This window comes from Indicator indicator, chromosome 6, assembly GCF_027791375.1.
Source record: "Indicator indicator isolate 239-I01 chromosome 6, UM_Iind_1.1, whole genome shotgun sequence".
Lineage (NCBI taxonomy): Eukaryota > Metazoa > Chordata > Aves > Piciformes > Indicatoridae > Indicator > Indicator indicator.
The window spans coordinates 35,233,708-35,245,881 of NC_072015.1; the positions used below are offsets into that span (position 1 = coordinate 35,233,708).

Consider the following 12,174-nt stretch of genomic DNA (forward strand, 5'->3'; position numbering starts at 1 on the left):
AGGTATAGTACTTCATGAGCATGGTCTTGATTGCAAGCAACTCTGTTACAGTTGCACTAGAGCAAGTGTTTCTGTCACGACAAATCTCTTCTCAAACAAAAACTTTGGTGAAAGCACACACACTTGCATTACAGATAACAATTCTAGACATTCCAGCCAGAGAAGACATTCCAGCAAACTATACACAGTGAGAAACTGGATAGACAGCTCTAAATTTGCCTAAAGCTTATTCAAGGAGCAGTTAAAATGCAAAATACCTGTGATGGTTTTATAATTTTTCAGTTTAAACTTTCTCCATCATGAAACAGATAGTTATTGTGTATTTTTACATATGAGGTTAAAAATATATATCAAAAAAGGCTTTAAGTACCTATTAATATCTAAATTCAAACTCAGTATTACACAGCTGCTGCTGCACTATGCATACTGCCTTTCAGATGGTGGTCGTAGGCTGACACCACTTCAGGGCACATCCAGATGTTGATCCAGTCCACACAGTGCAGCAACATGCCCACTATCCATCACATCCCTGTTCACAGTTCTGGGACTCCTAACCTGACTGAGGACAGTAAGTGGAGCAACACTTGAAGCTCACTGGTGCAGTCACTAAGTCTGATGGAGAGTGAAACAAATTTTGCAGGGTAAGAAAGATGAAGACAGGGATGTAAGAAATACAACCTAAAAACATAAGGACAGTACATGTGGGGCGGAGAATGCAGAAGCAGGAACAGGATCATTGCAATCGTCATCCAGAGGTTGGCTTCTGGAGCAGATCACATTCCAGAGGATCTCTATTAGTTTCAGTTTGTGAGACAATGTCCAAGCTGTTTTTCTGTCCTTTGCCCTCAGTTGGCTTAACTACTTGATTCATATGAGGAAGATGATGGTAACAAAAATGAAGGCATTCAGAAAGAGGCAGCAAGAAAACTGCCACTAAAAGCTCAACACTGGGCAATCAGTCTTTAAGATGACAATGCACCTGTGAGAGAATCCTCTCTTGAACATGTAAAATTACCTGGGAACGTGATGATTACATTAAGAACTGAGGAATGTCTCAGCAAAGAGATCATCCTGAACAAACCACCAAGACCACAACTGCCTGGGGGGTGTGGTGAACAGTGGCAGGTAAAGAGGGGTGAGGTGACTTCGCACCAATCCCTGCAGACACGTGGAAGACACCCTGGAAATCCACTTACGCACTGTAGATATGAGCCAGGTGGAGATATGATAGATTAACAAGCATGAAGGTTTTCTGGTTTAGCACAGGGAGAGCAGAAAAGAGAACAGAAAAAAAAAGAAAGAATATCCTACAGGCAAGACAGTGTAGTACATGAAATAGATTACATTTGAGGTTAACTAGGCCTTCAAAAATAAATTAAGTCAACTAAGTGATTTCAAGCTAAGTTTCAATACATAAACTGCCCAAAAAAAAACTTTTAACTTGTAAAACTAACTTCACTAGCACAGCCTTTTAGCAGCATTCCTCACTGCTTTTGCCTTAGACACATTCATAATGCTCTCCTTGTCTTGATCTTGACAGTGCAAACATCCTGTCTTTAGCAAGTAGAAGCTTTTATTGACCATTTTACTGACAGATTCTTTCCACCTCACAGCAAACTTAAATAAGCAGAACAACAGTGTCTTCTCCAACATATGAGGTCAGTGGACTAATACAGGTTACATAAAACTTAGAACATCACTGAAAATGGTTATTTTATTTCTCCTGATTTACAGCCATTCTCTTTTAGGTACCTGGTAGGTGAACATGTGCAAGATATTAATTTTATTTTGCACTTGCCCTGGAGATATAATGAAAACACCACTGCATTTACCAACACTTTTGTATTGACTGCAGGAATCACTTAAAACAAAAAAAGGAAGCTATGAATACCTTGTTTCTGGAAGTTATTATTTGTTTAATAACAATTCTGTCTGCTAACACCAGCACCTTTGTGACAGAAGAAAGCAACAACCTTGCAGCTTTTACCACACCCGTTTTGTCTGTAAAGATTGTTATATGGCTATCAGATTCTGGATGATCCAAGCTTGTCACATCTGTAAGCTTTGCAATTGTTTCACCTAGAAAGGAAAAAAGAAACCATTAACATTTCATACTTACAAAATATACTGAGCTATGAAACGTTTTTAATTTTTATCTTTGAGAGATAAAACAACAGTTTCAGAACTACCTACAACTGTATTTCACTTCACTTCCTTCTACTGACTGTTGGTGGCACCCTCTCCATATTTAAATTTGGACTTTTATTAAGTACTGTGTCATTCCTCCGTCTCTAGCATATGCTAATTTTCTTACAGTAGTAAGCAGGTGGAAGGGGTGAACTTGGGGAGCATGGAAAGATAAAACATTAATAGGAGATATTTTCCAACTTTAATAGCAAAGGTCAAGCAATTGTCAACACTTGCAGCATCAAACCACTGAAGGGGTGGGATGCAGCAAGAAAGGACAGACTACACTTTCCCCTCCACTCTCTAAATTTCGGTTAATAGTCTCATAATCTATGGAATTTCCTATTCCTATAGAAATTTTCAGATACAAAGAATAAAGGGATTCCAAACAGCAACTCTGCAACTTACAGGACTACAGCATTATAGAGTAAGACTACTGCACTTCATGAATTTCAAAGGAGGGCCACCAAACAGAATGTTGTCAGAGACAGGAGAGAAGGCACTTGAGACAGTATCTGGTGTACCATGTCCAGTTCTGAGCTCCCCAGAAGTAGAGGAAACACTGACATAGTAGAGTGCATGACATAAGGAGATAGGTTGAAGAAGCACGTGTGTTCCACCTCTAGAGAAGGGCAATGACAGAGTTTACTGCAGTCTGCAACTACCTACCTAAGGGGCAAATATGGAGAAAACAAAGACCTGCTCCCAGAGGTACGTGGTGACGGGACAAAAAGCAATGCACAAGAAAATACTTTTGCCACTGCAAGGATGGTAAAAGACTGTAAAACATATACAAGAAATCGCAGTCTCTATTCTTGGAGTTAAAGGTCCATTTCTGATTGTTTGTTTTCAACCTTCTTAATTAAGTCCTTTCTGTACTGAAAAAAAAATCCAAAAGATAAAAATAGGGAGTGCTATTTATTGCTTCCATTTTACCCTTTATCTTCCCTTAGGGCTATGTAGTCAACTGGTAGAGAACTGTGAAAATGTTCTGAGACTAACTCATTCTTGATGTGTTTTCTCTTTTAAATTAACCAGTCCTTCCTGGGTTTTGGAGAGAAAAAAAAATTAAAAAGGGGAAGAAACAAAATCACAGATGGGCATCTAAAAATGTGCTGCTTTGAGTTACATTCCACTACTATACTGTCACTGTAAACACTGTCACAGTGCAAGACTAATGTCAGGCAAAATCTGCTACACGACCCTCTGCAGTGTTTTATGATTCTATTTTGAGTCAATAAAATTGCAAGTTTTAATAAAAGGAAATAGTCATAACAAGTCTGAAACACTTCAGATCACTGATTATACCCTTCACAAGAGACTAGTAACATCTGTCATCCCTCAAAGCCTCTTCAGGATATGCAACTGATTTAAAGACTTCCTACTTAGCAACCGAGATCCTTAATGTTCTAAAACTTTTAGTACTGAAATCTATCTACACCTAACAAAGTTGCCCGTTAATTTCTGGGGTACAATCTAATTTATTGGCTAAAAATAAGTATAAACAGCTCTATAACACTCTCTGTTCTACATGGGAAGGGCTTTCTGCTGCTCATGCTATCAAAACATGGGCTTCTTTTATACAAGTCAATATACTTGGTTGTAATTTGATTTTACTGGCTTGCTTAGGAACACCAAAGTTGTTCAAAATGGTACTTGGCAAACTTTGCTCAGAGACTGAATTCAGAGGACAGTTATCCATAAGAATTTATCTGCACAAAGGACTGTCTTAATTTGTCCAGCACTTAACAGTCTACAGAGATAATACCAGCACAAAAAAGCACCCAACAAAAAAAACAGCAGCAAACATTTTGATATCCTGAATTTCCCATTAAATCCTTCAGTTAGATCTCAAACAGATGGCTCAGAGAAAAATAACTGACCCATGCCAAGGTAAATGTGAGGCTTCACAGAAAACTGAACAGTCTATATCTTCACTCCTGTAGACTGAGGCACATTACTGTGTAACAGGAAATAAAACTTAAAATGTAAAAAAGTACAGCCATAGGGTGAGAGAAAATACTGTAGACTATTTTTAGACTCTAAGCTCTTCATAGGTACACTTATAGGGAGAAAAAAAAAAAAACAAAAACACTTGGCCACAGCATAAATAGCAAGTCAATAAACAGAGCTCTGGACTGCACTGCTCTTTTAGGAGCTGAGATTATCAACACAAACTGGCAGTTTTGGCCTGTCAGCATTCTACTTGGATGTCTGAAGAGAAAACACGTTTCATGAAACTAAGTACATTTCTGTTTGCAGACATGTTTCCTGGAGTCACTATGAATTTTGAGTACGAAGTTCATCTAGAATAGTCCTTCAAATCATGAAAATAATCACTCATCACTAGCATGTTTCTTGATGTTGCGACTCATTGAGTGAGGGATTTGTCAGAGGATTTCTTACAGCACCATACCAAATTTCTAAGCTTTTGTTTAGCTTTTTTTTTTAAATCACAAAACTATTATGAACTGCATCCCCAAAATTTGAGGCCAATACAGTAATTCAGGAAGAAATACACCAGCTAGGACAGCAAAATATAAATTTCTCAGGCTTGTTATTTAAAAATATAAAAACCAAACATACACACACACACGTCCACTGTTTAAATTAACAAATCAGTTTAAAGTACATTAGCCCAGGTCTTGGAGTAGAGTACTACTTCTTTCTGCATTCAAGAAGGGTCATTTATTTGCTTCCACATCTGGAAGCTCAAGATTGTCTCCCTAAAGCCACAACAACGAGAAAGTCTGTCACACCTGCAGGTACTTCCAGCTGCTTAAATAGTATAAGTTTTAAGTAGAATTTCCCATGATCCAAAAGGTACTTGAAAGAAAAATCAAAACACCACCACCACCACTAAAGGAACAGTTTACAGATGTGATCTTATTGAAGGCTGTACTGCAGATGTAAGAATATGCACTCACTAGGAGGAACTGAAATATTATTCAAGGAGTAGTACTTAATATTTAGGAGAGTACTTTCTAGCACAACAATGACATTCTCTTACAGTATCAGAGAATATAATCCACTGTTTGCTTGGACAGATGCTTCTGGGTGGAGGAGGGACAGAGCAGGCAAGTCAGTCATTTATCCATACTTCACATTCAATCCACACACACAGCAAGTTTCCAACCAAAGCTGAATCCAGCAAAAAGGCAAGCATGATATGATTTTCATTCTACTGAGAGGAGTCATCAGATGACTGATGTGAGTCATCTTACTGAGTCCTGATGAGATATGGATTGACACTGACCTTCATTCAGATACTCAGATTCAGAACACAGTGACCTCAATACCGTAAGGCTTGAATTACTTTAAATACTCCACTGTTTTAGCTTGAAAGCAATAAACCATAATGCTGTATTATCAAAACTCTGCTCCTTGCCTTAAGTTACACCACAAAACAAAGAGCAGCTTGTGGCAAAAGATCCTATAAAAATCAAACCTGACACACAAGTCCATTCCGTTTGTAAAATGACAGCAATTTAAGTGAGAAAAATCAGGTAACAGAACAGGCCTTGAATGAACCAGAAGACAGTTAAGAAATTAAATAAAGTTACTACGTTATTCCCAGTACTAAAAATAGCGTGCCAAAAATAGCACAGGCACAATTTCATGAGTAACTCCATACCTGCTCTCCTTGCTTCAATGCAAGCAACACTCATTTCCTCTTTCAGTTCATGATTTTCATTGGCGATAGCTTCACCTACTGTAACAAACCTTCCAACTGCCAGGTTAACTGCTTGGCCAACTCGCTGAATCGCTTGCAGGGTCTTGTCTGAACGCTTTGGTTTATCCTTATGATTAATAAGAGTAGTTATCTGTGAACAAGAAGAGTTAATTATTAGAATTCTATGTAAGAAGGCATGTTAACTTTAATAATGAAGGCAAGTTTTTAACTGAACTCAGCAGCACATTTTTGCCATTCTTTCACTAATAAAATCTAGTGTTGAGTCATGAGGTATAATTTAACTTCTTAGAGAATAGAAAAAAAATCTGGAGCATAATTAAGTTTGTTCATTTGCTGTGGTCTCAGCTTATCTCACATCTCAAGTGAATTGAGAGATGTGGGTTCTTTCCCCTCCCATTTTCAATACAAAAATAAGCTGTTCTAAGTCTCTCAACAGGCTTTCATTTTACAGACACAGTAAAAGCAGAAATATCAACATTGTTTTGGATTTGCCAGCATTGGAAATCTCACAAAGCTTTTGTTCTGCCAGGTAAGTAAACACACTCATCACCTAGGATTTGAGAGCTTTGGCTGTTTTACTGAAATAAGCCTTTATAGATGACGTTTTGTACAACTGACTAAGGCAGGCTCTAAGAAACAATGAGCAGCAGCAGACTTTTTACATGAAAAGAACTATTTGTCTTTTAAAAACATTCTGAAACATTCAAGCCCTTCCCCATTGAAATATCCACTATAGTCATAATTTAAACACTCTTAATTATGCATTTTCATAGAATTTAGGAAAAAAAGGTTGCCCTGTAGATGTAATTTATCAGTAAAACAATTTGCAAGGACATTTGGAGTCTGAACGCTACACCTTGTCTTGGCTTGTCTGCCTGGTACTATGTCGTGCTATACACTCCTCCTTGGATCATACTGACCAGACACCAGCTGTACACAGGCTGCAGGAAACCAAAAATTTGTCCAAAACACCAAAGATGAATAAACAAAGAGATCCCTCTTCTACCCAAAGAGCAAGTAAGGTAGGATTGCAGAAACACCTTCTTGAACAAGCTGTTAAATAAATATGAGAATAGTGTGCAATCCTGCCACTCAGAATGAACTACAAACTGCATTACAGAAAGTATGGGAGATTTACATTTTTAATATGTTAACCACTTTCTAGTGAGTTGCAGGACTGAAGTTGAACTGAAGTTCAAACATCCCAAACCAGCATAAAAGCCATCATTATCACCAACAAATTCAGTCCTGTCTGTCCTTGCAATGTGTTTATCCAATGTGGGTTAAACTGGAATTGTAGAGAAGGTGATCTTTGTTATCCTCAGTTTTCAGGAGAAAGGTACAGACCAAAGAAAAAAAAGGCAGAGTGATCCTTTCAGCAGCACCACGGTTTAAAATGCCTGCAGAACTGCATTGCAAACCACATCTCCAGGAGTTCAAAGATGCTTGTTGAGATAATCTTCGAATTACATGAATTACTTAAGTGTTTGAACACCTCAGCTCTATTGGCGTAACATGCCCTGTTTCTCCAACTTCTACCTAACCTACCTCTGAGGCAAGGCCACTTCCTACAATTCAGACAACAAATCTGTCCCTGTAAGAGTCTCTCAGTTCATCTAACTACGGCTCCAAAGCCAAAACCTCTGAAGCCCTTCCAGTGAAAATATCATCGTATAATGGAAAGAGTCTTATTTAGAGAGTAAACTAAGCAAACATCTGAACATCACAGAAAGATAGGGGTTGCAAGGGACCTCTGGAGATCATCTAGTCCAACCCTCCAGCCAGAGCAGGTTCACCTAGAGCAGGCTGCACAGGATGGCACCCAGGTGGCTTTTGTACAACTCCAGAGACAAAGATTCCACAGCATCCCTGGGCAGTCAGTTCCAGTGCTCTACCACCCTCAAAGAAGTTCCTCCTCTTGTTTAGATGACACTTCGTATGTTCAAGTTTGTGCCAGTGACCTCTTGTCTTGTCACTGAAAAAAGACTGGCCCCATCCTTCCAACACCCACCCTTTAAGTATTTATAAGCACTGATAAGATCCCCCAAGATTCTAGAGGAGGAATGGTAAGTCCCAAAACATAAAATTACCATCACTTCAGTGGAAATGCAGGTTAATACCAAAAGGGTACTAAAACCAGTTGCATTACGCAGCTCTCCTGAATTCCTGTGTTGTAGATCCTTCAGGTAATACCAAACTATCAAATACCTGACAGTAGCTGATCTAACAATCCCAGCTAGTGAATTCTTGACTAATCATGGCCAGCAAGCCTATAGAGAGCATTAGACCAAACACTGAAGAAAACCAATTTGACAGAGGGTCACAGCTTTGTTTCCTCAACTGAGTTTTAAGCAAACAATGACCCAATGCTATGCAAACAGGAGTTACCAACTTCTCCAAAGCATATATAAAATACCACTGGCCTAAAATAAATTAAATACAAGTTGGATGCACATCCTGGCTGCAAGTTTGTATCAGAAGAAGTTTAAAAATGTTCTGCATAACCCTTGAAAAAATAAAACATATACGCAACTAACACTGCAGAGTGAAAGGAATCTCACTCTCTCCTATAAATCATCAAGGGCATTTTAATCCCATATGGTACTGTAAAGGTATGCAAATGATAAAAATCACAAAGATGTCAGTTCAGGTTCCTTTTATAAAGTCTTACAAAGCATTTTCAGAAACACTTTCATTTGAGACATGGGCAAAGTTTACAATTTTATCACTTTTTTTTAGCAGTCTCTTCAGAGGGGATCATCAGTGTTGCAGAGATACCCTTTGTAACTCCACACATAATGTGAAGCAAGCAGCAGCAGCAGCCAGCTTGGCAGGTCCATCACCAGTGCCATGGCCAAGTGCAAGGTCCTGCACCTCAGTTGGGACATCCCCCAGTTTCAATACAGACAGATGAAAGATTGAGAATAGGCCTGCAGAAAAGGACTTGGGAATACCAGTGCATGAAAAACTGGACATGAGCCAGCAATATGACCAGAAAGCAAGAAGCATCCTAGGCTGCACCACAAGAAGTGTGACCAGCAGACCAAGGGAAGTGATTCTTCCACTCCACTAGTGAGAGCCTAGCTGGATCATTGAGTCCAGCTCTGGAGTCCTCAGCACAAGACATGGACCTGTTTGTGTGGGTCCAGAGGAGGGCCATATAAGCCATCAGAGAGCTGGAACCCTTCTCCTGTGAGAGTTAGGATTGTTCCACATAGAGAAAAGAAGGCTCCAGGGAGACCTTATTGTAGCCTTTTCAATATATGAAGGGGGCTTACAAAAAAGACAAAGAAAGACTTTTTACCAAGGTCTGTAGTGATAGTACATAGAACAATGGGTTTAAACTAAGAGGGTAGATTTAGATTAGACATAAGGAGGACATTTTTTACAACAGCAGTGAGACTCTGGAACAAGTTCTCTGGAATTGTGGATGCCCCATCATTGGAAGAGTTCATGGTCAGGTTGGATGGGGTTTTGAGGAACCTCATCTAGTGAAAGATGTCCTTGACCATGGGAGGGACTTGGACTACATGGTCTTTAAAAACCCCTTCCAAGCTAAAGCTTTCTGTGATACTATTAGACACCCATTAGAGTCGCTTGTATATGCAGATTTAACTCACTTTGGAAGCCTCTGGTTATACGCAGCAGCTGAGGCTCCCCAAATACCTTCTGGAATAATGAACTCTCTCATCTGGGTAAGACAATTTCTTTGCCAAATGGCTAATTTAGGGTCACTACCTTACCATTAGAAGGGAGAGAAGTTTGTTGAGCTCCATCTTTTTTCTTTTTTTTCCCCAGAGAAATAAAAAACTATACAGGTTGCTAGCTAAAAACCCACAGTGTGTGAAAACTAAATAGAAGTTGGTCAAGAAGTTTGAAACCTATGAAGACAAACAGCTTCCTGTAACATCTATTTCAAGTGTGACCAACATTATGCAGCAATTGCAGCCTGTACTAACAGTAAAATTTGCATAGCATGCTTGGTATTAAAAAAAAAACAAAGTAAGAAACAACCCTGAAACAGGGGTTGGCAAGTCACAATAAAAGAACATAGGTAGAGGAAGATATGGATTATGTATCAACTGCCATCCAGAGCAACCTGGACAGGCTGGAGAGGTGGACTAAGGAGAGTCTCATGAGGTTCAATGAGACAAAGTGCAAAGAGCAGCCCTGCAGTAAAGGACTTGGAGATAGAGGTGAACAAGAAGCTAGACATGAGCCAACAATGCATACTTGAAGAAGAGGGCAAATTGCACCCTAGGCTGCATCAAAGGAAGCATGGACAGCAGGTCGAAGGAGGGAATTCTGCTCTGGTGGGACCTCGCCTGGAGTAGCGTCCCCAGCTCTGGGACTCCCAACACAAGAGAGACATGGACCTGCTGGAGGCGGTCCAGGGGAGCACCACAAAGATGGTTGGAGCACCTCTCCTATGAAGACAGGCTGAGAGAATTTGGGCTATTTACCCTGGAGAAGAGAAGGCACTGGAGAGACCTTAGAGCTACATTTCAGTATTTGAAGGGAACCTACAGGAAGACTGGGAAGGACTGTTTAGAAGGGCTTGTAGCGACAGGACAAGAGGCAATGGTTTTAAACTGAAGCAGGGTAGATTTAGGTTGGACATAAGGAGGAATTTCTTCACAATGAGAGTGGTAAAATAGTGGAACAGGTTGCCCAGGGATGTGGTTGAGGCTCTGTCCCTGGAGACATTCAAGATCAGACTCGATGTGGTCCTGGGCAGCCTGATGTAGTTGGAGGTGTCGCTGCTCACTGCAGGAGGGGCTGGACGAGATGACCTTCGAGGGTCCTTTCCAACCAATGCACTCTGTGAATCTGTACAGAAAAAAGGTCTGTCTTTTGTTCTAGAAACATGTAAGATTCTTAATGTCAAAGGCATAAGGAAAAGTTCTCCTGCTACAGACAGGCTTCTCAAAACCTGCCACCTGCAGAAAACATTGTTGCCCAAACAAGGGGAATGTACAATTCTGAGAAGTATCTTTCTCTTTTCTTCAGGAAGTATTAAGAGTAACAGGTATAATAGTCAGGTTTACACTCCATTTAAAATACCAGTTCAGGCCATAGTTAAATAAATGAAATCCTTAAGTACAATTAGGATGGGTGTTGAGAAGAGGTATATACAATACCATTTGCTCCAGGACACATTCATAAAGCAATGAGCATTAACAGGCCAGTAAGGCACACTTCTAAAATAAAGACTAAGTCAAGTTTTTGTTCCTGACTTTTAAACACCACAAGAAACCTTGAGGAGCTTTCTCCTCAACATCCACCTTTCTCCAAAAATACCCTAGGAGCTTATCAAAAACTGAATCAGTGAAAACATGCAGCATTTCCAAATATTTGAGATTACAAAGACTTGCTTTTCCTCTGCAACCCACCCAGATGCAAACAGACCAGAATTATTACTGATTCCAAGAACATTATTTAAGATCTCCTGTAAGTTTAACACCTCCCAAATATTTAATCTGTTGTATTCTGACCATGTCTCACCCAGTGTCTAACACTTGTGGTGTTTGGACAGGAGTTAACAGCTGAAAAGATTACCTGCAAGTCTCTTTGAACAGGAGTAATAGGTTATGTGCTGTTTACTTCAGGATTTACTGATCAGGTCCTAGAAAGGAAACACTTCTTGTGATGGTACTCATGCTCTGATGCAAGCTCTTACTGTTTTCATGGAATGCTTTTCTGAGATTTGAGGCAATCATTTTAAGGAGTGTGCAGTCTCAAGAAACTGCCAGTTACAATCTTTGGTTACTTATTATTAGCAGTCCCAGAAAAATAGCTTTTTCCCCACACACTTTATTGAAACCAACACATATGGCCATAATACATCAAGATGTACTTAGTAATTAAGGAAACTAGCTCAGTTGTGGGATTCTAGCAATGTTTTCCAGAACTCTGAGGGCCTTCAGATACTGACATTTAAGTTTTTATGTGCTTCATGCACAGGAAGCATCATGCTTACCTAAAAATAATCTAATGTCTATTTATTATCAGTGTAATTAAGTCTAGCATGACAGAATTAAGTGATACTTAAGAGACTGGGTTTCAGAAGTATTTATATGCAACTATAAATAAAACCAGAGGAAATGTCGGTATTTCAAAGCCACTGCTAGGAGAGCTAAACTGAGAAGTCATGTTGGAAGATACTCTATCCATCTCCCTTCCTGAGTAAGTACATACATTGTACACAGAATGATTTAGACTCTGAGCAGTAGTATTTGTTCCTGCCTCACACTAACCAGTTTTCCTGCTAGGGAAAAAAAAGTATTCAAAGT

General features: G+C 39.5%; 1 protein-coding gene across 1 annotated transcript in view; it reads right to left on the reverse strand.

The window, feature by feature from the left end:
• The window catches only part of CTNNAL1 (catenin alpha like 1), a 57,059-nt gene that overhangs the window by 31,264 nt on the left and 13,621 nt on the right, over nucleotides 1-12,174 (reverse strand). The window contains exons 2-3 of the mRNA XM_054381807.1: nucleotides 5,822-6,011; nucleotides 1,892-2,079 (exon numbers count right to left, since the gene is read on the reverse strand). Of these exons, the coding sequence (XP_054237782.1) occupies nucleotides 1,892-2,079; nucleotides 5,822-6,011 (378 nt within the window). The remainder of the gene's footprint in view (nucleotides 1-1,891; nucleotides 2,080-5,821; nucleotides 6,012-12,174) is intronic.